General features: G+C 53.7%; 1 protein-coding gene across 1 annotated transcript in view; it reads right to left on the bottom strand.

The window, feature by feature from the left end:
* Positions 1-25,440, bottom strand: part of FANCC (FA complementation group C) — a 228,114-nt gene that overhangs the window by 19,298 nt on the left and 183,376 nt on the right. Inside the window, exons 9-10 of the mRNA XM_040988870.1 lie at positions 20,343-20,398; positions 19,181-19,280 (exon numbers count right to left, since the gene is read on the bottom strand). Coding sequence (XP_040844804.1) covers positions 19,181-19,280; positions 20,343-20,398 — 156 coding nt within the window. The remainder of the gene's footprint in view (positions 1-19,180; positions 19,281-20,342; positions 20,399-25,440) is intronic.

Raw genomic sequence — 25,440 nt, 5'->3', positions numbered from 1 at the left:
CTATCCCTATGGAGACAGCAGGAATGTGAGAATCCCCAGGGAGATAGCAGGAATGTGAGAATCCCCAGGGAGACAGCAGGAATGTGAGAATCCCAAGGGAGATAGCAGGAAGGAGGCATTACCAAGGGAGACAGCGTGAATGTGAGACACGCAAGGGAGACAGCACGAGTGTGAGACTCCCAAGGGAGAAAGCAGGAATGTGAGAATCCCAAGGAATCAACGCAAAACAATGATCTCTCCCTTGGGATTCTCACATTCCTGCTATCCCATGGTAGACAGCAGGAATGTGAGAATCCCAAGGGAGACAGCAGGAATGTGAGACTCCCAAGGAATCAACGCAATACCATGCCTCTCTCCCTTGGGAGTCTCACATTCCTGCTATCCCAAGGGAGACAGCAGGAATGTGAGAATCCGCAGGGAGACAGCAGGAATGTGAGAATCCCAAGGGAGACAGCAGGAAGTACGCATTACCAAGGGAGACAGCAGGAATGTGAGAATCCCAAGAGAGACAGCAGGAATGTGAGACTCTCAAGGGATACAGCAGGAATGTGAGACTCCCAAGGGAGACAGCAGGAATGTAGGAATCCCAAGGGAGGCAGCAGGAATGTGAGATTCCCAAGGAAAACAGCAGGAATGTGGGAATCCCAAGGGAGACAGCAGGAATGTGAGACTCCCAAGGGAGGCAGCAGGAATGTGAGACTCTCAAGGAATCAACGCAAAACCATGATCTCTCCCTTGGGATTCTCACATTCCTGCTGTCTCCCTTGGGATTCTCACAGTCCTGCTATCCCAAGGGAGACAGCAGGAATGTGAGAATCCCTAGAAAGATAGCAGGAATGTGAGAATCCCCAGGGAGACAGCAGGAAGCAGGCATTAACAAAGGAGACAGCATGAATGTGAGACACGCAAGGGAGACAGCACGAGTGTGAGACTCCCAAGGGAGAAAGCAGGAATGTGAGAATCCCAAGGAATCAACGCAACACCATGCCTCTCTCCCTTGGGAGTCTAACATTCCTGCTATCCCAAGGGAGACTGCAGGAATGTGAGAATCCCAAGCGAGACAGTAGGAATGTGAGAATCCCCAGGGAGACAGCAGGAATGTGAGACTCCCAAGGGAGACAGCAGGAATGTGAGACTCCCAAGGGAGAGAGCAGGAATGTGAGAATCCTAAGGGAGACAGCAGGAATGTGAGACTCCCAAGGGAGACAGCAGGAATGTGAGACTCCCAAGGGAGACAGCAGGAATGTAGGAATCACAAGGGAGACAGCAGGAATGTGAGATTCCCAAGGAAGACAGCAGGAATGTGGGAATCCCAAGGGAGACAGCAGGAATGTGGAAATCCCAAGGGAGACAGCAGGAATGTGAGACTCCCAAGGGAGACAGCAGGAATGTGAGACTCCCAAGGAATCAATGCAAAACCATGATTTCTCCCTTGGGATTCTCACATTCCTGCTATCCCATGGGAGACAGCAGGAATGTGAGAATCCCAAGGGAGACAGCAGGAATGTGAGACTCCCAAGGGAGACAGCAGGAATGTAGGAATCCAAAGGGAGACAGCAGGAATGAGGGAATCCCAAGGGAGACTGCAGGAATGTGAGAATCCCATGGGAGACAGCAGGAATGTGAGACTCCCAAGGGAGACAGCAGGAATGTGTGACTCCCAATGGAGACAGCAGGAATGTGAGAATCCCAAGGAATCAACGCAAAATCATGCCTCTCTCCCTTGGGAGTCTCACATTCCTGCTTTCTTTAGGAAAGACAGCAGGAATGTGAGACTCCCAAGGGAGACAGCAGGAATATGGGAATCCCAAGGGAGACAGCAGGAATGTGAGACTCCCAAGGGAGTCGGCAGGAATGTGAGAATCCCAAGAGAGACAGCAGGAATGTGAGAATCCCAAGGGAGACATCAGGAATGTGGGAATCCCAAGGGAGACAGCAGGAATGTGGGAATCCCAAGGGAGACAGCAGGAATGTGGGAATCCCTAGAGAGACAGCAGAAATGTGGGAATCCAAAGGGAGACAGCAGTAATGTGAGACTCCCAAGGGAGACAGCAGGAATGTGAGACTCCCAAAGAATCTATGCAAAACAATGATCTCTCCCTTGGGATTCTCACATTCCTGCTATCCCAAGGGAGACAGCAGGAATGTGAGAATCCCAAGGGAGAGAGCAGGAATGTGAGACTCCCAAGGAATCAACGCAATACCATGCCTCTCTCCCTTGGGTTTCTCACATTCCTGCTATCCCAAGGGAGTCGGCAGGAATGTGAGAATCCCCAGGGAGACAGCAGGAATGTGAGAATCCGCAGGGAGACAGCAGGAATGTGAGAATCCCAAGGGAGACAGCAGGAAGGACGCATTACCAAGGGAGACAGCAGGAATGTGAGACTCCCAAGGGAGACAGCAGGAGTGTGAGACTCCCAAAGGAGACAGCAGGAATGTGAGACTCCCAAGGGAGGCAATAGGAATGTGAGATTTCCAAGGAATACAGCAGAAATGTGGGAATCCCAAGGGAGACAGCAGGAATGTAGGAATCCCAAGGGAGACAGCAGGAATGTGAGACTCCCCAGGGAGACAGCAGGAATGTGAGACTCCCAAGGGAATCAAGGCAAAACCATGATCTCTCCTTTGGGATTCTCACATTCCTGCTATCCCATGGGAGACAGCAGGAATGTGAGAATCCCAAGGGGACAGCAGGAATGTGAGAATCCCCATGGAGCCTGCAGGAATGTGAGAATCCGTAAGGAGACCGCAGGAATGTGAGAATCCCAAGGTAAACAGCAGGAAGGAGGCATTACCAAGGGAGACAGCAGGAATGTGAGAATCCCAAGGGAGACAGCAGGAATGTGAGACTCCCAAGGGAGACAGCAGGAATGTGAGACTCCCAAGGAAGACAGCAGGAATATGGGAATCCCAAGGGAGACAGCAGGAATGTGGGAATCCCAAGGGAGACAGCAGGAATGTGGGACACCCAAGGGAGACAGCAGGAATGTGAGACTCCCAAGGAATCAACGCAAAAGCATGATCTCTCCCTTGGGATTCTCACATTCCTGCTATCCCATGGGAGACAGCAGGAATGTGAGAATCCCAAGGGAGACAGCAGGAATGAGGGTATCTCAAGGGAGACGGCAGGAATGTGAGACTCCCAAGGGAGACAGCAGGAATGTAAGACTCCCAAGGGTGACAGCAGGAATGTGGGAATCCCCAGGGAGACAGCAGGAATGTGAGACTCCCAAGGGAGACAGCAGGAATGTGAGACTCCCAAGGGAGTCAGCAGTAATGTGAGACCCCCAAAGGAGACAGCAGGAATGTGGGAATCCCAAGGGAGACAGCAGGAATGTGAGACTCCCAAGGGAGACAGCAGGAATGTGAGACTCCCAAGGAATCAATGCAATACCATGCCTCTCTCCCTTGGGATTCTCACATTCCTGCTATCCCAAGGGAGACAGCAGGAATGTGAGAATCCCCAGGGAGACAGTAGGAATGTGAGACCCCCAGGTAGGCAGCAAGAAAGTGAGACTCCCAAGGGAGACAGCAGGAATGTGAGACTCCCAAGGGAGACAGCAGGAATGTGAGAATCCCCAGGGAGACAGCAGGAATGTGAGACTCCCAAGGGAGACAGCAGGAATGTGAGACTCCCAAGGGAGACAGCAGGAATGTGAGAATCCCAAGGGAGACAGCAGGAATGTGGGAATCCAAAGGGAGACAGCAGGAAAGTGAAAATCCCAAGGGAGACAGCAGGAATGTGAGACTCCCAAGGAATCAATGCAAAACCATGATCTCTCCCTTGGGATTCTCATATTCCTGCTGTCTCCCTTGGGATTCTCACAGTCCTGCTATCCCAATGGAGACAGCAGGACTGTGAGAATCCCCAGGGAGATAGCAGGAATGTGAGAATCCCCAGGGAGACAGCAGGAATGTGAGAATCCCAAGGGAGACAGCAGGAAGGAGGCATTACCAAGGGAGACAGCGTGAATGTGAGACACGCAAGGGAGACAGCACGAGTGTGAGACTCCCAAGGGAGAAAGCAGGAATGTGAGAATCCCAAGGAATCAACGCAAAACAATGATCTCTCCCTTGGGATTCTCACATTCCTGCAATCCCATGGCAGACAGCAGGAATGTGAGAATCCCAAGGGAGACAGCAGGAATGTGAGACTCCCAAGGAATCAACGCAATACCATGCCTCTCTCCCTTGGGAGTCTCACATTTTGCTATCCCAAGGGAGACAGCAGGAATGTGAGAATCCGCAGGGAGACAGCAGGAATGTGAGAATCCCAAGGGAGACAGCAGGAAGTACGCATTACCAAGGGAGACAGCAGGAATGTGAGACTCCCAAGGGAGACAGCAGGAATGTGAGACTCCCAAGGAATCAATGCAAAACCATGATCTCTCCCTTGGGATTCTCACATTCCTGCTGTCTCCCTTGGGATTCTCACAGTCCTACTATCCCTATGGAGACAGCAGGAATGTGAGAATCCCCAGGGAGATAGCAGGAATGTGAGAATCCCCAGGGAGACAGCAGGAATGTGAGAATCCCAAGGGAGAGCGCAGGAAGGAGGCATTACCAAGGGAGACAGCGTGAATGTGAGACACGCAAGGGAGACAGCACGAGTGTGAGACTCCCAAGGGAGAAAGCAGGAATGTGAGAATCCCAAGGAATCAACGCAAAACAATGATCTCTCCCTTGGGATTCTCACATTCCTGCTATCCCATGGTAGACAGCAGGAATGTGAGAATCCCAAGGGAGACAGCAGGAATGTGAGACTCCCAAGGAATCAACGCAATACCATGCCTCTCTCCCTTGGGAGTCTCACATTCCTGCTATCCCAAGGGAGACAGCAGGAATGTGAGAATCCGCAGGGAGACAGCAGGAATGTGAGAATCCCAAGGGAGACAGCAGGAAGTACGCATTACCAAGGGAGACAGCAGGAATGTGAGAATCCCAAGAGAGACAGCAGGAATGTGAGACTCTCAAGGGATACAGCAGGAATGTGAGACTCCCAAGGGAGACAGCAGGAATGTAGGAATCCCAAGGGAGGCAGCAGGAATGTGAGATTCCCAAGGAAAACAGCAGGAATGTGGGAATCCCAAGGGAGACAGCAGGAATGTGAGACTCCCAAGGGAGGCAGCAGGAATGTGAGACTCTCAAGGAATCAACGCAAAACCATGATCTCTCCCTTGGGATTCTCACATTCCTGCTGTCTCCCTTGGGATTCTCACAGTCCTGCTATCCCAAGGGAGACAGCAGGAATGTGAGAATCCCTAGAAAGATAGCAGGAATGTGAGAATCCCCAGGGAGACAGCAGGAAGCAGGCATTACCAAAGGAGACAGCATGAATGTGAGACACGCAAGGGAGACAGCACGAGTGTGAGACTCCCAAGGGAGAAAGCAGGAATGTGAGAATCCCAAGGAATCAACGCAACACCATGCCTCTCTCCCTTGGGAGTCTAACATTCCTGCTATCCCAAGGGAGACTGCAGGAATGTGAGAATCCCAAGCGAGACAGTAGGAATGTGAGAATCCCCAGGGAGACAGCAGGAATGTGAGACTCCCAAGGGAGACAGCAGGAATGTGAGACTCCCAAGGGAGAGAGCAGGAATGTGAGAATCCTAAGGGAGACAGCAGGAATGTGAGACTCCCAAGGGAGACAGCAGGAATGTGAGACTCCCAAGGGAGACAGCAGGAATGTAGGAATCCCAAGGGAGACAGCAGGAATGTGAGATTCCCAAGGAAGACAGCAGGAATGTGGGAATCCCAAGGGAGACAGCAGGAATGTGGAAATCCCAAGGGAGACAGCAGGAATGTGAGACTCCCAAGGGAGACAGCAGGAATGTGAGACTCCCAAGGAATCAATGCAAAACCATGATTTCTCCCTTGGGATTCTCACATTCCTGCTATCCCATGGGAGACAGCAGGAATGTGAGAATCCCAAGGGAGACAGCAGGAATGTGAGACTCCCAAGGGAGACAGCAGGAATGTAGGAATCCAAAGGGAGACAGCAGGAATGAGGGAATCCCAAGGGAGACTGCAGGAATGTGAGAATCCCATGGGAGACAGCAGGAATGTGAGACTCCCAAGGGAGACAGCAGGAATGTGTGACTCCCAATGGAGACAGCAGGAATGTGAGAATCCCAAGGAATCAACGCAAAATCATGCCTCTCTCCCTTGGGAGTCTCACATTCCTGCTTTCTTTAGGAAAGACAGCAGGAATGTGAGACTCCCAAGGGAGACAGCAGGAATATGGGAATCCCAAGGGAGACAGCAGGAATGTGAGACTCCCAAGGGAGTCGGCAGGAATGTGAGAATCCCAAGAGAGACAGCAGGAATGTGAGAATCCCAAGGGAGACATCAGGAATGTGGGAATCCCAAGGGAGACAGCAGGAATGTGGGAATCCCAAGGGAGACAGCAGGAATGTGGGAATCCCTAGAGAGACAGCAGAAATGTGGGAATCCAAAGGGAGACAGCAGTAATGTGAGACTCCCAAGGGAGACAGCAGGAATGTGAGACTCCCAAAGAATCTATGCAAAACAATGATCTCTCCCTTGGGATTCTCACATTCCTGCTATCCCAAGGGAGACAGCAGGAATGTGAGAATCCCAAGGGAGAGAGCAGGAATGTGAGACTCCCAAGGAATCAACGCAATACCATGCCTCTCTCCCTTGGGTTTCTCACATTCCTGCTATCCCAAGGGAGACAGCAGGAATGTGAGAATCCCCAGGGAGACAGCAGGAATGTGAGAATCCGCAGGGAGACAGCAGGAATGTGAGAATCCCAAGGGAGACAGCAGGAATGACGCATTACCAAGGGAGACAGCAGGAATGTGAGACTCGCAAGGGAGACAGCAGGAGTGTGAGACTCCCAAAGGAGACAGCAGGAATGTGAGACTCCCAAGGGAGGCAACAGGAATGTGAGATTTCCAAGGAATACAGCAGGAATGTGGGAATCCCAAGGGAGACAGCAGGAATGTAGGAATCCCAAGGGAGACAGCAGGAATGTGAGACTCCCAAGGGAGACAGCAGGAATGTGAGACTCCCAAGGGAATCAAGGCAAAACCATGATCTCTCCTTTGGGATTCTCACATTCCTGCTATCCCATGGGAGACAGCAGGAATGTGAGAATCCCAAGGGAGACAGCAGGAATGTGAGAATCCCATGGAGCCTGCAGGAATGTGAGAATCCTAAGGAGACCGCAGGAATGTGACAATCCCAAGGTAAACAGCAGGAAGGAGGCATTACCAAGGGAGACAGCAGGAATGTGAGAATCCCAAGGGAGACAGCAGGAATGTGAGACTCCCAAGGGAGACAGCAGGAATGTGAGACTCCCAAGGAAGACAGCAGGAATATGGGAATCCCAAGGGAGACAGCAGGAATGTGGGACACCCAAGGGAGACAGCAGGAATGTGAGACTCCCAAGGAATCAACGCAAAAGCATGATCTCTCCCTTGGGATTCTCACATTCCTGCTATCCCATGGGAGACAGCAGGAATGTGAGAATCCCAAGGGAGACAGCAGGAATGAGGGTATCTCAAGGGAGACGGCAGGAATGTGAGACTCCCAAGGGAGACAGCAGGAATGTAAGACTCCCAAGGGTGACAGCAGGAATGTGGGAATCCCCAGGGAGACAGCAGGAATGTGAGACTCCCAAGGGAGACAGCAGGAATGTGAGACTCCCAAGGGAGTCAGCAGTAATGTGAGACCCCCAAAGGAGACAGCAGGAATGTGGGAATCCCAAGGGAGACAGCAGGAATGTGAGACTCCCAAGGGAGACAGCAGGAATGTGAGACTCCCAAGGAATCAATGCAATACCATGCCTCTCTCCCTTGGGATTCTCACATTCCTGCTATCCCAAGGGAGACAGCAGGAATGTGAGAATCCCCAGGGAGACAGTAGGAATGTGAGACCCCAGGTAGGCAGCAAGAAAGTGAGACTCCCAAGGGAGACAGCAGGAATGTGAGACTCCCAAGGGAGACAGCAGGAATGTGAGAATCCCCAGGGAGACAGCAGGAATGTGAGACTCCCAAGGGAGACAGCAGGAATGTGAGACTCCCAAGGGAGACAGCAGGAATGTGAGAATCCCAAGGGAGACAGCAGGAATGTGGGAATCCAAAGGGAGACAGCAGGAAAGTGAAAATCCCAAGGGAGACAGCAGGAATGTGAGACTCCCAAGGAATCAATGCAAAACCATGATCTCTCCTTGGGATTCTCAATTCTGCTGTCTCCTGGGATTCTCACAGTCTGCTATCCCAATGGAGACAGCAGGACTGTGAGAATCCCCAGGGAGATAGCAGGAATGTGAGAATCCCCAGGGAGACAGCAGGAATGTGAGAATCCCAAGGGAGACAGCAGGAAGGAGGCATTACCAAGGGAGACAGCGTGAATGTGAGACACGCAAGGGAGACAGCACGAGTGTGAGACTCCCAAGGGAGAAAGCAGGAATGTGAGAATCCCAAGGAATCAACGCAAAACAATGATCTCTCCCTTGGGATTCTCACATTCCTGCAATCCCATGGCAGACAGCAGGAATGTGAGAATCCCAAGGGAGACAGCAGGAATGTGAGACTCCCAAGGAATCAACGCAATACCATGCCTCTCTCCCTTGGGAGTCTCACATTTTGCTATCCCAAGGGAGACAGCAGGAATGTGAGAATCCGCAGGGAGACAGCAGGAATGTGAGAATCCCAAGGGAGACAGCAGGAAGTACGCATTACCAAGGGAGACAGCAGGAATGTGAGAATCCCAAGAGAGACAGCGGGAATGTGAGACTCTCAAGGGATACAGCAGGAATGTGAGACTCCCAAGGGAGACAGCAGGAATGTAGGAATCCCAAGGGAGGCAGCAGGAATGTGAGTTTCCCAAGGAAAACAGCAGGAATGTGGGAATCCCAAGGGAGACAGCAGGAATGTGAGACTCCCAAGGGAGGCAGCAGGAACGTGAGACTCTCAAGGAATCAACGCAAAACCATGATCTCTCCCTTGGGATTCTCACATTCCTGCTGTCTCCCTTGGGATTCTCACAGTCCTGCTATCCCAAGGGAGACAGCAGGAATGTGAGAATCCCCAGGGAGATAGCAGGAATGTGAGAATCCCGAGGGAGACAGCAGGAAGCAGGCATTACCAAAGGATACAGCATGAATGTGAGACACGCAAGGGAGACAGCACGAGTGTGAGACTCCCAAGGGAGAAAGCAGGAATGTGAGAATCCCAAGGAATCAAAGCAATACCATGCCTCTCTCCCTTGGGAGTCTAACATTCCTGCTATCCCAAGGGAGACTGCAGGAATGTGAGAATCCCAAGCGAGACAGTAGGAATGTGAGAATCCCCAGGGAGACAGCAGGAATGTGAGACTCCCAAGGGAGACAGCAGGAATGTAGGAATCCCAAGGGAGAGAGCAGGAATGTGAGAATCCTAAGGGAGACAGCAGGAATGTGAGACTCCCAAGGGAGACAGCAGGAATGTGAGACTCCCAAGGGAGACAGCAGGAATGTAGGAATCCCAAGGGAGACAGCAGGAATGTGAGATTCCCAAGGAAGACAGCAGGAATGTGGGAATCCCAAGGGAGACAGCAGGAATGTGGAAATCCCAAGGGAGACAGCAGGAATGTGAGACTCCCAAGGGAGACAGTAGGAATGTGAGACTCCCAAGGAATCAATGCAAAACCATGATTTCTCCCTTGGGATTCTCACATTCCTGCTATCCCATGGGAGACAGCAGGAATGTGAGAATCCCAAGGGAAACAGCAGGAATGTGAGACTCCCAAGGGAGACAGCAGGAATGTAGGAATCCAAAGGGAGACAGCAGGAATGAGGGAATCCCAAGGGAGACTGCAGGAATGTGAGAATCCCATGGGAGACAGCAGGAATGTGAGACTCCCAAGGGAGACAGCAGGAATGTGAGACTCCCAATGGAGACAGCAGGAATGTGAGAATCCCAAGGAATCAACGCAAAATCATGCCTCTCTCCCTTGGGAGTCTCACATTCCTGCTTTCTTTAGGGAAGACAGCAGGAATGTGAGACTCCCAAGGGAGACAGCAGGAATATGGGAATCCCATGGGAGACAGCAGGAATGTGAGAATCCCAAGGGAGACAGCAGGAATGTGAGAATCCCAAGGAATCAACGCAATACCATGCCTCTCTCCCTTGGGATTCTCACATTCCTGCTATCCCAAGGGAGACAGCAGGAATGTGAGAATCCCCAGAGAGACAGCAGGAATGAGGGAATCTCAAGGGAGACGGCAGGAATGTGAGACTCCCAAGGGAGACAGCAGGAATGTAAGACTCCCAAGGGTGACAGCAGGAATGTGGGAATCCCCAGGGAGACAGCAGGAATGTGAGAATCCCAAGGGAGACACCAGGAATGTGAGACTCCCAAGGGAGTCAGCAGGAATGTGAGACCCCCAAAGGAGACAGCATGAATGTGGGAATCCCAAGGAAGACAGCAGGAATGTGGGAATCCCAGGGAGACAGCAGGAATGTGAGACTCCCAAGGGAGACAGCAGGAATGTGAGACTCCCAAGGAATCAATGCAATACCATGCCTCTCTCCCTTGGGATTCTCACATTCCTGCTATCCCAAGGGAGTCGGCAGGAATGTGAGAATCCCCAGGGAGACAGTAGGAATGTGAGACTCCCAAGGGAGACAGCAGGAATGTGAGACTCCCAAGGGAGACAGCAGGAATGTGAGAATCCCAAGGGAGACAGCAGGAATGTGGGAATCCAAAGGGAGACAGCAGGAAAGGGAGAATCCCAAGGGAGACAGCAGGAATGTGAGACTCCCAAGGAATCAATGCAAAACCATGATCTCTCCCTTGGGATTCTCACATTCCTGCTGTCTCCCTTGGGATTCTCACAGTCCTGCTATCCCAAGGGAGACAGCAGGAATGTGAGAATCCCCAGGGAGATAGCAGGAATGTGAGAATCCCAGGGAGACAGCAGGAATGTGAGAATCCCAAGGGAGACAGCAGGAAGGAGGCATTACCAAGGGAGACAGCGTGAATGTGAGACACGCAAGGGAGACAGCACGAGTGTGAGACTCCCAAGGGAGAAAGCAGGAATGTGAGAATTCCAAGGAATCAACGCAATACCATGCCTCTCTCCCTTGGGAGTCTCACATTCCTGCTGTCTCCCTTGGGACAGGAATGTGAGAATCCCAAGGGAGACAGCAGGAATGTGAGACTCCCAAGGAATCAACGCAATACCATGCCTCTCTCCCTTGGGAGTCTCACATTCCTGCTATCCCAAGGGAGACAGCAGGAATGTGAGAATCGGCAGGGAGACAGCAGGAATGTGAGAATCCCAAGGGAGACAGCAGGAAGGACGCATTACCAAGGGAGACAGCAGGAATGTGAGAATCCCAAGAGAGACAGCGGGAATGTGAGACTCTCAAGGGATACAGCAGGAATGTGAGAATCCCAAGGGAGACAGCAGGAATGTAGGAATCCCAAGGGAGGCAGCAGGAATGTGAGATTCCCAAGGAAAACAGCAGGAATGTGGGAATCCCAAGGGAGACAGCAGGAATGTGAGACTCCCAAGGGAGGCAGCAGCAACGTGAGACACTCAAGGAATCAACGCAAAACCATCTCTCCCTGGGGATTCTCACATTCCTGTTGTCTCCCTTGGGATTCTCACAGTCCTGCTATCCCAAGGGAGACAGCAGGAATGTGAGAAACCCCAGGGAGATAGCAGGAATGTGAGAATCCCCAGGGAGACAGCAGGAAGCAGGCATTACCAAAGGAGACAGCATGAATGTGAGACACGCAAGGGAGACAGCACGAGTGTGAGACTCCCAAGGGAGAAAGCAGGAATGTGAGAATCCCAAGGAATCAACGCAATACCATGCCTCTCTCCCTTGGGAGTCTAACATTCCTGCTATCCCAAGGGAGACAGCAGGAATGTGAGAATCCCAAGCGAGACAGTAGGAATGTGAGAATCCCCAGGGAGACAGCAGGAATGTGAGACTCCCAAGGGAGACAGCAGGAATGTGAGACTCCCAAGGGAGAGAGCAGGAATGTGAGAATCCTAAGGGAGACAGCAGGAATGTGAGACTCCAAAGGGAGACAGCAGGAATGTGAGACTCCCAAGGGAGACAGCAGGAATGTAGGAATCCCAAGGGAGACAGCAGGAATGTGAGATTCCCAAGGAAGACAGCAGGAATGTGGGAATCCCAAGGGAGACAGCAGGAATGTGGGAATCCCAAGGGAGACAGCAGGAACGTGAGACTCCCAAGGGAGACAGCAGGAATGTGAGAATCCCAAGGAATCAATGCAAAACCATGATTTCTCCCTTGGGATTCTCACATTCCTGCTATCCCATGGGAGACAGCAGGAATGTGAGAATCCCAAGGGAGACAGCAGGAATGTGAGACTCCCAAGGGAGACAGCAGGAATGTAGGAATCCAAAGGGAGACAGCAGGAATGAGGGAATCCCAAGGGAGACTGCAGGAATGTGAGAATCCCATGGGAGACAGCAGGAATGTGAGACTCCCAAGGGAGACAGCAGGAATGTGAGACTCCCAATGGAGACAGCAGGAATGTGAGAATCCCAAGGAATCAACGCAATACCATGCCTCTCTCCCTTGGGATTCTCACATTCCTGCTATCCCAAGGGAGACAGCAGGAATGTGAGAATCCCCAGAGACAGCAGCAATGTGGGAATCCCCAGGGAGACAGCAGGAATGTGAGACTCCCAAGGGAGACAGCAGGAATGTGAGACTCCCAAGGGAGACAGCAGGAATGTGAGACTCCCAAGGGAGACAGCAGGAATGTGAGAATCCCAAGGGAGACAGCAGGAATGTGAGACTCCCAAGGGAGACAGCAGGAATGTGAGACTCCCAAGGGAGACAGCAGGAATGTAGGAATCCCAAGGGAGACAGCAGGAATGTAGGAATCCCAAGGGAGACAGCAGGAACGTGGGAACCCCAAGGGAGACAGCAGGAATGTGGGAATCCCAAGGTAGACAGCATGAATGTGAGACACGCAAGGGAGACAGCACGAGTGTGAGACTCCCAAGGGAGAAAGCAGGAATGTGAGAATCCCAAGGAATCAACGCAAAACAATGATCTCTCCCTTGGGATTCTCACATTCCTGCTATCCCATGGTAGACAGCAGGAATGTGAGAATCGCAAGGGAGACAGCAGGAATGTGAGACTCCCAAGGAATCAACGCAATAACATGTCTCTCTCTTTGGAGTCTCACATTCCTGCTATCCCAAGGGAGACAGCAGGGAAGACAGCTGTCTTTAGGGAAGACAGCAGGAATGTGAGACTCCCAAGGGAGACAGCAGGAATGTGAGACTCCCAAGGGAGACAGCAGGAATGTGGGAATCCCAAGGGAGACAGCAGGAATGTGAGAATCCCAAGGGAGACAGCAGGAATGTGAGACTCCCAAGGAATCAACGCAATACCATGCCTCTCTCCCTTGGGATTCTCACATTCCTGCTATCCCAAGGGAGACAGCAGGAATGTGAGAATCCCCAGGGAGACAGCAGGAATGTAGGAATCCCAAGGGAGACAGCAGGAATGTGGGAATCCCATGGGAGACAGCAGGAATGTGAGACTCCCAAGGGAGACAGCAGGAATGTAGGAATCCCAAGGGAGACAGCAGGAATGAGGGAATCCCAAGGGAGACTGCAGGAATGTGAGAATCCCAAGGGAGACAGCAGGAATGTGAGACTCCCAAGGGAGACAGCAGGAATGTGAGACTCCCAATGGAGACAGCAGGAATGTGAGAATCCCAAGGAATCAACGCAAAATCATGCTTCTCTCCCTTGGGAGTCTCACATTGCTGCTTTCTTTAGGGAAGACAGCAGGAATGTGAGACTCCCAAGGGAGACAGCAGGAATATGGGAATCCCCAGGGAGACAGCAGGAATGTGAGACTCCCAAGGGAGTCGGCAGGAATGTGAGAATCCCAAGAGAGACAGCAGGAATGTGAGAATCCCTAGGGAGACAGCAGGAATGTGGGAATCCCAAGGGAGACAGCAGGAATGTGGGAATCCCAAGGGAGACAGCAGGAATGTGGGAATCCCAAGGGAGACAGCAGGAATGTGGGAATCCCTAGAGAGACAGCAGAAATGTGGGAATCCAAAGGGAGACAGCAGTAATGTGAGACTCCCAACTGAGACAGCAGGAATGTGAGAATCCCAAGGGAGACAGCAGGAATGTGGGAATCCCAAGGGAGACAGCAGGAATGTGAGAATCCCAAGGGAGACAGCAGGAATGTGAGACTCCCAAGGAATCAACGCAATACCATGCCTCTCTCCCTTGGGATTCTCACATTCCTGCTATCCCAAGGGAGACAGCAGGAATGTGAGAATCCCAAAGGAGACAGCAGGAATTTGAGACTCCCAAGGGAGACAGCAGGAATGTGAGACTCCCAAGGGAGATAGCAGGATTGTTGGACTCCCAAGGGAGACAGCAGGAATGTGGGAATCCCAAGGGAGACAGCAGGAATGTGGGAATCCAAAGGAATCAACGCAATACCATGCCTCTCTCCCTTGGGATTCTCACATTCCTGCTATCCCAAGGGAGACAGCAGGAATGTGAGAATCCCAAAGGAGACAGCAGGAATTTGAGACTCCCAAGGGAGACAGCAGGAATGTGAGAATCCGCAGGGAGACAGCAGGAATGTGAGAATCCCAAGGGAGACAGCAGGAAGGACGCATTACCAAGGGAGACAGCAGGAATGTGAGACTCGCAAGGGAGACAGCAGGAGTGTGAGACTCCCAAAGGAGACAGCAGGAATGTGAGACTCCCAAGGGAGGCAACAGGAATGTGAGATTTCCAAGGAATACAGCAGGAATGTGGGAATCCCAAGGGAGACAGCAGGAATGTAGGAATCCCAAGGGAGACAGCAGGAATGTGAGACTCCCCAGGGAGGCAGCAGGAATGTGAGACTCCCAAGAGAATCAAGGCAAAACCATGATCTCTCCTTTGGGATTCTCACATTCCTGCTATCCCATGGGAGACAGCAGGAATGTGAGAATCACAAGGGAGACAGCAGGAATGTGAGAATCCCAAGGAATCAACGCAATACCATGCCTCTCTCCCTTGGGATTCTCACATTCCTGCTATCCCAAGGGAGACAGCAGGAATGTGAGAATCCCCAGAGACAGCAGGAATGTGGGAATCCCAAGGGAGACAGCAGGAATGTGAGACTCCCAAGGGAGACAGCAGGAATGTGAGACTCCCAAGGGAGACAGCAGGAATGTGAGAATCCCAAGGGAGACAGCAGGAATGTGAGAATCCCAAGGGAGACAGCAGGAATGTGAGACTCCCAAGGGAGACAGCAGGAATGTGAGACTCCCAAGGGAGACAGCAGGAATGTAGGAATCCCAAGGGAGACAGCAGGAATGTAGGAATCCCAAGGGAGACAGCAGGAACGTGGGAACCCCAAGGGAGACAGCAGGAATGTGGGAATCCCAAGGTAGACAGCATGAATGTGAGACACGCAAGGGAGACAGCACGAGTGTGAGACTCCCAAGGGAGAAAGCAGGAATGTGAGAATCCCAAGGAATCAACGCAAAACAATGATCTCTCCCTTGGGATTCTCACATTCCTGCTATCCCATGGTAGACAGCAGGAATGTGAGAATCGCAAGGGAGACAGCAGGAATGTGAGACTCCCAAGGAATCAACGCAATAACATGTCTCTCTCTTTGGAGTCTCACATTCCTGCTATCCCAAGGGAGACAGCAGGGAAGACAGCTGTCTTTAGGGAAGACAGCAGGAATGTGAGACTCCCACGGGAGACAGCAGGAATATGGGAATCCCCAGGGAGACAGCAGGAATGTGAGACTCCCAAGGGAGTCGGCAGGAATGTGAGAATCCCAAGAGAGACAGCAGGAATGTGAGAATCCCAAGGGAGACAGCAGGAATGTGGGAATCCCAAGGGAGACAGCAGGAATGTGGGAATCCCAAGGGAGACAGCAGGAATGTGGGAATCCCAAGGGAGACAGCAGGAATGTGGGAATCCCTAGAGAGACAGCAGAAATGTGGGAATCCAAAGGGAGACAGCAGTAATGTGAGACTCCCAAGGGAGACAGCAGGAATGTGAGACTCCCAAGGGAGACAGCAGGAATGTGGGAATCCCAAGGGAGACAGCAGGAATGTGAGACTCCCAAGGAATCAACGCAATACCATGCCTCTCTCCCTTGGGATTCTCACATTCCTGCTATCCCAAGGGAGACAGCAGGAATGTGAGAATCCCCAGGGAGACAGCAGGAATGTAGGAATCCCAAGGGAGACAGCAGGAATGTGGGAATCCCATGGGAGACAGCAGGAATGTGAGACTCCCAAGGGAGACAGCAGGAATGTGAGACTCCCAAGGGAGACAGCAGGAATGTAGGAATCCCAAGGGAGACAGCAGGAATGAGGGAATCCCAAGGGAGACTGCAGGAATGTGAGAATCCCAAGGGAGACAGCAGGAATGTGAGACTCCCAAGGGAGACAGCAGGAATGTGAGACTCCCAATGGAGACAGCAGGAATGTGAGAATCCCAAGGAATCAACGCAAAATCATGCTTCTCTCCCTTGGGAGTCTCACATTCCTGCTTTCTTTAGGGAAGACAGCAGGAATGTGAGACTCCCAAGGGAGACAGCAGGAATATGGGAATCCCCAGGGAGACAGCAGGAATGTGAGACTCCCAAGGGAGTCGGCAGGAATGTGAGAATCCCAAGAGAGACAGCAGGAATGTGAGAATCCCTAGGGAGACAGCAGGAATGTGGGAATCCCAAGGGAGACAGGAGGAATGTGGGAATCCCAAGGGAGACAGCAGGAATGTGGGAATCCCAAGGGAGACAGCAGGAATGTGGGAATCCCTAGAGAGACAGCAGAAATGTGGGAATCCAAAGGGAGACAGCAGTAATGTGAGACTCCCAACTGAGACAGCAGGAATGTGAGAATCCCAAGGGAGACAGCAGGAATGTGGGAATCCCAAGGGAGACAGCAGGAATGTGAGAATCCCAAGGGAGACAGCAGGAATGTGAGAATCCCAAGGAATCAACGCAATACCATGCCTCTCTCCCTTGGGATTCTCACATTCCTGCTATCCCAAGGGAGACAGCAGGAATGTGAGAATCCCAAAGGAGACAGCAGGAATTTGAGACTCCCAAGGGAGACAGCAGGAATGTGAGACTCCCAAGGGAGATAGCAGGATTGTTGGACTCCCAAGGGAGACAGCAGGAATGTGGGAATCCTAAGGGAGACAGCAGGAATGTGGGAATCCAAAGGAATCAAGGCAAAATAGTATCTCTCTTCCCTAAAGACTCGCCATGCTAACTGCTAGTTATTTAAAAGGGATGAGAGTTCTAGTTCTAGGTCATATGATATTATGGTACTTTAGGTGCAGCTTATTCTCGCAACCTGTGTCTTTACCGTTATTAAAATACCAGATACAACGACGTATCTTGGGAAGTTTTTCTAGCGGGGCAGGAAAAGGGAAGGGGTGGGGGTAAGGGAGGCCAGAAGGAGGAGAGAGGGGAAGAGCAAGGGAGAGAGAGAGAGAAAGAGCAAGGAAGAGGAGGCCAAGAAGAAGAGAGAGAGAGAGAGAGGGTGGAAGAGCAAGGAAGAGGCAGCCAAGAAGGAGAGAGAGAGGGGGGAAGAGCAAGGAAGAGGAGGCCAAGAAGAGAGAGAACCGCACCTGGGGGCCTTTTTTGTCTGCCAGGTGTGGAGGGCGGGGAGGGGGGGGGAGGGGATTAGGAGGCATTGAGGTCAAGGCCCCAGGGGATTGGTGCCTGCAGGTGAATGCCTGGGGATGATTGGTGAGTGGGCGGGGTTGGGGAAGGGGCTGAGAGATTGGGGGTGGGATTCTCAGGTGGAATGCCAGGTTACATCTGACTGGTGGATGGCTGGACTGGCGCGAATTCCGTGAGCTGTGAGGAAGAAGAAATGGCGCAGGGTCCAGGGTGGGATATTGGAATAAGCCCCTACACTAACGTGCCCAAAACATTATGTTTTAAATATGCTTACACTAACCTTGTAAATATTTCCCAGTAAGATGAAGCTGTTGAAAGTCACCTTCTGGGACTTGTAGGTAATAAAGTCCGGTTCGTGCTGTCTTTATGTGCATTCCTGACCTCACATGAACCCAATTACGCACTGAAGACCTGTATTCCAGGGAGCGGCGCCAGGACAAGGAGCTCACGGCAGGGCATGACACAGCCATGGCGCCCACATGCTCCTAGGGACCCACACCCCCTGAGGTGCCCCAGGGGGTCTGTAAGAACAGAAGCCTCTAGCAGGCCTTAGGACTGCGGGCCGGCCTTCGCCACACTAGCAGACACTCCCAGATACTGTGACAAAGAGGGCATCTGCCGAGGGAGGAGGGGCGGCAGCCTGCCTGTACGGCCACATTCCCCCAGGCCTGGGTCTGCCTCCTCTGGACACTACAGATCGAAAGCAACTGCAAGTCCAATTCAAGGCAACACAGGTCAGGGCTGGAGGCAAAACTGCTCCCCCCGGCTTCCTGGGCCGGGTCGAGGTCCATTGCAGGGGTCCAAGGGTGTGGTTTTGTGGAGGCCAGCTATCCGCAGCACTTGAGGTTATGCCTCCACCCCACGGCCAGGAGGAGCCATGCCTCCCAGGCGGATAACACTGCATACTACGGTGCAGCGAGCTTCCCCAGGGAAGGAAAGAGGCCAAGAAATCGATGCTGCATACTTACTTGCTGCCTTCCAAAGTGCAGCACAGGGGGCTCAGGCCCTCAGTGGGGCCAGACGGGGGAACTGGTGCTGCAGGGCGCACACCAGCCCTGTCTCCCACTGACCTGTGCATCCACAGAGCTGGGAGCTCTAGGGATGAAGGCCCGCCCCGTGCTCCCCGCAGCTGACAGCAGCTGTTGCCCAGCCTCTGCTGCAGGGGGGGGGGGGGCTGGAGTTCTCGGGGGCTCCCTGTGGGACCTCTCACCCTCCTGGAACCCAGCTCCCATGGGAGTTGGGTTTGCTGCTTAGCATCTCCCAGCTGGAGCCCAGGATGCTCCTGGTGGCCTGGGGATGGGGGGTCAGGGCATCCAGTTGACAAAGGCCACCGGGCGAGACTGGCTAGGTACTCCTGGGCCCCGGGTTGTGACACAGGCAAAGCAGCCTGTGACAATGAGTGGACAGAGTACTCCTTTCTGGGGATGAACTGTAACCACCTAACCGCCTCTTGTTGGGGGACAGGCCAGGCTAATGGGGAGCATGCACAGACAGACCTGCGTGCCCGTTTCCTCCAGTGCTGACACAAAGCATCTTGTAAACGCTTGAAGGGCGGCCACTACTTCCGGGGCCCCGTCGGTTTCCAGGAGCGCACACCTGAGCAGTGCAAGGGCAGGGTTACAACAGGTTCACGAGGAACTTGCCGAGCTCCTTGGTGCAGACTGAGCAGCAGCGGGAAAGCCAGCACCCCCATTTCTGAGCTTGCTCTGGGCGGAGAGGCGCCAACGGCCACAGCCCTTGCCCATCACAAGCAGGTGGGCAACACAGCCCCAGGAGTGCCACCTGGGTGGGCACCCTGCTCTCCAGCCAAGCCACCAAGTGAAGGGGCTTGGTCGTATCTTCCCAGGACACTCGGCTTCCAAACAATGAAATCTCCTCTATATTTGTTTCACACACACACACACACACACACACCCCATCAACCCCAGCTTGGCTGGCCTGAAGCTACAAGCACTATCCTGACATTTCCACCCCTCGAGGTTGGCGCGATATAGGACCATGAGTAGCTGCTGCCAGAGGCCCTACCCCTGGGGGCTGTGGTCTTCCTGGGAGCCCGCGCTGTGGGGTGAGGGTGGAGGGGGCCGAGCGGGGTGGGGGTCCCTGGCTGGCCCACCAGCTCCTGGCTGCCGCTGCCCAGGGCAACAGGCCTAGTGCACCCCGCACGCAGGGAGCCCACCTTCCACCGGGTGTGGACACAGCACATTTCCCAAGAAGGGCTGGCCTCCTCAGAGCCGGAGCTGCCAGGCCGCGAGATGGCACGCTGCGGATCTCCCTTTTGGGAGAAGAGTGTTCGCGACGGCTCCACGTATTGATTCGCACACTTTGGGCTTTGCCGAGCTCGAGGCCTTCAGGAGGACGGTCAGCTCTCCTGTGGCCAGGGCAGCACACAACTGTCCTCCACACCGACCTGAGGGAAAGCCTACACTCTGGGGACCGGGGGCTCAGATTCGGTTCTGCTCTGGTGTCATTCTGAGTTGAGTTCTAAGAGTGAACTGAGTTGTGCTCAGCCTTACCCAAAGGCTTTTAACCACACACTGAGTTCTTGCCTCCACTTAACCGCATCTCACACGAGGAAGAAGGGACCAGAAGCCTTCATTTCCCCTCCGACAGGTGGGGCGGCCAAACCCGTGGCTCCCGCAGGCCCGATGGCTCACGTACCTGAACATCTCATCCACGACCCAGAACACAGCAGGGTGGCAGGCGGCGGCCTGTGGCTGCGAGAGGAAAGCACGGTGTCATGGGCCAGTCCTGGCCGTGTCCTGCCTGCAGCTGCCTGCAGCCCCAGGCACCAGAGCCCAGGGCAGCGGCCACGGGCAACCGCGGGTCAGGGTCTCTGGGCAGACCTGCGGACAACCTCCCCCACCCTCGCACCTTTTAGGATGTGGCCACATGGTCCGGACAGTTTGGTTAAGCTGTCACGGGCAGTTGTTAACACAGTCTGCAGCCAGCTGCAGGAGGACGTGGGGCCTGTTCATGTGGCCTGCAGTCCTGCACGCTGCTGGCCTGGCCTCCCACAACCTGGGAGGGCCTCTGGGCCAGCCTTTTTGTTCTTGCCTGCTTTCCTGGAAGTGCGCACATAGCTATTTAGAATCAGTGCTGTTGAAAGCAGCCTTGCCAAGCTGAGCTGAACAACATCGTGCAGTAGTATACTATGAATTTAGCAGCTTAAATCATCTAGGATGAAAAGAGGGCTCATGTGAAGGAGAAAGATGCCATTATGGGGAATGCATGGCGTCTACTTCTCCCAGGCTTTGATAAGGCACTTCTGCAGAAGCCTCCAGGGCTCCCCATCTCGGCCAGTGAGCCATCTCTTGGCGTGAGAACAGACCCTGTGTGCCCATGACAATATTTATGGCAGCACCTCAGTGCTTGTGTGCGGGCTTTCATAGGGAGTTTCCTGGAGTAATAGTGCACCTGATACCAGCTAGTTTTGAGAAACACATTTCACAGTTCCCCCACACCCCACTCACAAGAACAAAGAGCAAAGAGCACGCACTGCTTGGCAATTTTTAGGCAATTTTGAAGACAGCAAGGTTGTCCTACAGTCAGGCCTCGCTGGGCTCTCTGTTGTAACATTGAGCGCTCGCCATCTAGTGGTGATGCGCCAGTTCTGCAAGACGCCACGGATGGCTCCAGGCTGGAGTCCCAATGAAAGGATAACCAGTCCTTGGGCAAGGTGCAGTAGCCTGGTGGCTAAATCCTGGCCTTGCAAGTGACCGGATACCATATGGTGGCCAGGTCGTGCTGCTCCACGTCCCATCCAGCTCCCTGCTTGTGTGCTGGGAAAGCAGTAGAGGACGGCCCAAAGCCTTGGGATCCTGCACCCATGTGGGAGATCCGGAAGAAGCTCCTGGCCCCTGGCTTCGGCTAGGCTCTGACCGTTGTGGCCACTTGGGGAGTGAACCAGAGGATGAAGGATCCTTCTCTCCCTCTCATCCTCTCTATCTGCCTTTCCAATAAAGATAAATAAACCTTAAAAACAAAAAACCTTGGAAGGACAACTGATTCTCTCCTCTTTAAAAACAGCACTCCCCAGGTCCCCACTCCCCAGGTCCTCACTCCCCACTCCCCAGGTCCTCACTCCGTCCTCACTCCCCAGGTCCTCACTCCGTCCTCACTCCCCAGGTCCCCACTCCCCAGGTCCCCACTCCCCAGGTCCTCACTCCCCAGGTCCCCACTCCCCAGGTCCTCACTCCCCAGGTCCTCACTCCCCACTCCCCAGGTCCTCACTCCTCACTCCCCAGGTCCCCACTCCCCAGGTCCCCACTCCCCAGGTCCCCACTCCCCAGGTCCTCACTCCCCAGGTCCTCACTCCCCACTCCCCAGGTCCTCACTCCGTCCTCACTCCCCAGGTCCCCGCTCCCCAGGTCCTCACTCGTCCTCACTCCCCAGGTCCTCACTCCGTCCTCACTCCCCAGGTCCTCACTCCTCACTCCCCAGGTCCTCACTCCCCAGGTCCCCGCTCCCCAGGTCCCCCGCTCCCCAGGTCCTCGCTCCCCAGGTCCTCGCTCCACCGGTCCTCGCTCCCCAGGTCCTCACTCCACAGGTCCCCACTCCCCAGGTCCCCACTCCCCAGGACCCCACTCCCCAGGTCCCCACTCCCCAGGTCCCCACTCCCCAGGTCCCCACTCCCCAGGTCCTCATTCCCCAGGTCCTCACTCCCCACTCCCCAGGTCCTCACTCCCCAGGTCCCCACTCCCCACTCCCCAGGTCCTCACTCCCCAGGTCCCCATTCCCCAGGTCCCCGCTCCCCAGGTCCCCGCTCCCCAGGTCCCCACTCCCCAGGTCTTCACTGGCGGGCTTGTTTAGCTGAAGGACAGCTGTCACGCTCCAGGAAAAGGACAGAGCCCACAGTGACCAGGCAGGGGATGTCCTGGCTTTGGCCTTGGGCAAGTCAGCTTAGTTCCTGCTTCCCAGCCTTGTTGTGTATACCGCCAGCCCCTGGCAGGTCACAGGCTATTTAATCAGAAAAGATCACCCAAGTTTCTGTGTCTTCGTAAGGGAAACATTAAAAGACACAGGAAAAGCACTCTGCGCATTTAGCAAGACACAGACAGGTAAATACACACAGGTGGAAAATGCAAGACAAAAATAAAAATAAATAAAATAAAAGCTGAACCTTGGTAAACAGGAGCGCAGGCCTGCAGCTCATGTAGCCCATAGCCATTCCCAGGGCCGGGTGCTCAGTGGACACTGCTCAGGGGGCCTTCTGCACGGCAGGGCAGGGCAGGGGCAGAGGCAGGAAGGAATGACTGGTGTGTCCTTTAGACAGCGCTTTCCAGCCAGCATCTCCATGGGGCTGTGTGGTGTGGCAGGGGACAATCTCCTAGACTTCTTTCACCCACTCTCATGGCCTCCCCTGGCTGCAAAGCCAGCACAGCCAGGGGAGATGACACCAGTGGCAGAGGCTGACCTCAGGGCCGGCCTCACTCCCTCCCCGCGCCCAGGGACTATGCACAGCTCCTTTTCATCTGCACCCTTTTCTGATGGTCTTTAAAACGAGAGCCTTTATTCTTCACAAGCACATAATTTCAGGGTCAGCGAGTCCCCTTCTGGGGACCACAGTGCTCCGGGGTCAGCCGTGTGGCCCAGGGACATCACACACAAAAGCACACTTAGGCTGCTTTTCTTATCAAAAGAATCCTCCTGGGAGGGTCTGGGAGTGGCCCTGCTTCCTGGGAAGCCCTGTGTCTCCGAGAGGCATGCGCGCTGGTGGGCAGTACACACCCACCAGGGGGCGCTCTGCAGGCCTGTGCCCCACCGCCTAACGGAGCTCTGTGCCTTGGTGTCTTTTTCACCCACTCCATCTGGCCTTTCTCAAGGCCTTCTGCCCCAACCCAGCCTTCAGATCTCGGGTTCAGATAAGGTGTGGGGGAGCCGCATCCTCTGCATAGGGACCACACTGTCCTGCCGCAGTGCCCCGTGGCCTTTCCTTCCCTCTCCAGCTTGTTGCTACAGCCACCCTGAGCCAGGCTGTGTATGTCCTGCCTGCCCAGTCCTGTCCCTCAGCGAAGCAAGGGAAGGCCCAGCGGGCAGGGGCCCAGGGCCCAGCAACAGTGCTGTCAGGAACAGCAGGTTTGTCACTCTCCTGGCTCCAGCCCTGCTTGCGGGTGGGTGATTAGCACAAGCCACTGACTATTTGAAAGGGGCCTGAGAATGCAGGAGAACTCGAATTCTCAGGCAGAAATATTTCTTTTTCTCCCTATCATTTGCTGGAGGGGGAAGGAGACATATGGAAACTGGGGGAGACTGAAAACAATTCAGCAAGAGAGATGAGATTGGGATCTGGGCAGATCACAGGATGACCGACCTTCCCCACCCCTTAAACCTGTCGCCCTCAGAGCCTGTCCGCTGTCCTTCAGATAGGGGGAGGGATGGGTGTCAGTCTGGCCTAGGAGTCAAGGTGCACCCCACACTGGAGGCAGTTTCTGGCTCTGGCTTTTGTAGGAATCTGGGGGAGTTAGCCAGTACATTGGAGCTGTCTCCTGGTCTCTGTGCGCCTCTCCTACCAATAAGACATTTTTGAAAACTTGAGGTGGGACGGGTACAGTGAGACGGCACGGATCAGAGTCCCAGGCCCCTGGAGGCCAACAGCTCCCTGCTTTGCTTTGTCCTGCAAGGGCCCAGGAGCCTAGGTGCCCCCACCGGCCACCCCACCTGGCAGCTCCTGGCTTCAGCGCAGCGTGGCCCCAGCCACTGTGGCCATTTGGGGAATGGACCCATGGATGAAACTGCCTGTCTTCGTCTCTTTGCCTTTCAACTAAATTAGTTTAAAAAATTAAAGAAGGGGTAGACGGGAGAGGAACTCAGGTCCCCGGCCCGTGCAGGGCGCCCTCGGGCTCGGCCCTGCCCTCCGCCTGCAGCATGGCGGTGCTGGGAGGCGCCTTGTTAGGGAGGCCAGGGGCAGCTCAACTCCCCACAAGACTTTCTGCTTAAAAAACATCTCAGCAGGAAGCTCCTTGATCAAGTTGAGTTCTGAGAAATGTATTTTATAAAACCTTCCCATCAGGGTGGCACAGGCACCTTGCCGCTGACTTGCTTTTAAATGTACTTTGTATTGTGTAATTATGTATTGTTGATTACACCATTTTTTCTGTTTTCAAAAGACTAAACCTAAGAATGTAAATATCCCTTTTACATCTTAGGATCTATTTTGTTTCAAAACATTCAAGTTTCTTGCAACAAATTTGAGCTTGGAAAAATTATTCTTTCTTTTTAATCTTTACCAGATGTTGTTTATACGACAAGTAATTTTTTTTCAGTACTCCATAATGCAATTATTGTTTAATTAGTGATAAATCTGTCATTCCCAGGCTTAGAAAACTTAACAAGTACCAAATGTACTTTTGCGGTGTAAGCTTACACATGCTCTCAGAGAGGTAGGGCAGAGTCGGAGGCACGCCTGGGAAGGCACGGGGTGGCCGGCTCTGGACGCCAGACAAAAAAAATCCCCCCTCCCCGATCCCCAGCCCCGGGGTGGCCTCCCGGGGGCCTGAGCAGGGGAACACTCTGGGCCGCCGCCCGCTTCCCAGCGCAGCCTCGGCGCGCCTGGGCCCCTAGGCCCACCAGGGCTGGTTTTGTTTTTTGTTGCTGTTGGATTCTCGGTTTTCCTCCGCTCCCCCTTGGTTTCTGGCTGGAAGGTAGCACGGCCATGCAGCTCCAACAGGGCAGACAGAACCCTGCAATCTGGCCTCGCTCTGCTCCCCTCCCCCGCTTCCCGCCCCTTCCAGGCGACATCAGGGGGGCCTGCTGCCCC

The sequence above is a fragment of the Ochotona curzoniae genome, unplaced genomic scaffold (genome assembly GCF_017591425.1).
Source record: "Ochotona curzoniae isolate NIBS_2020 unplaced genomic scaffold, NIBS_Ocur_1.0 contig_50, whole genome shotgun sequence".
NCBI classification, from domain to species: Eukaryota; Metazoa; Chordata; class Mammalia; order Lagomorpha; family Ochotonidae; genus Ochotona; species Ochotona curzoniae.
This window is presented reverse-complemented; position numbering and strand designations above follow the sequence as displayed.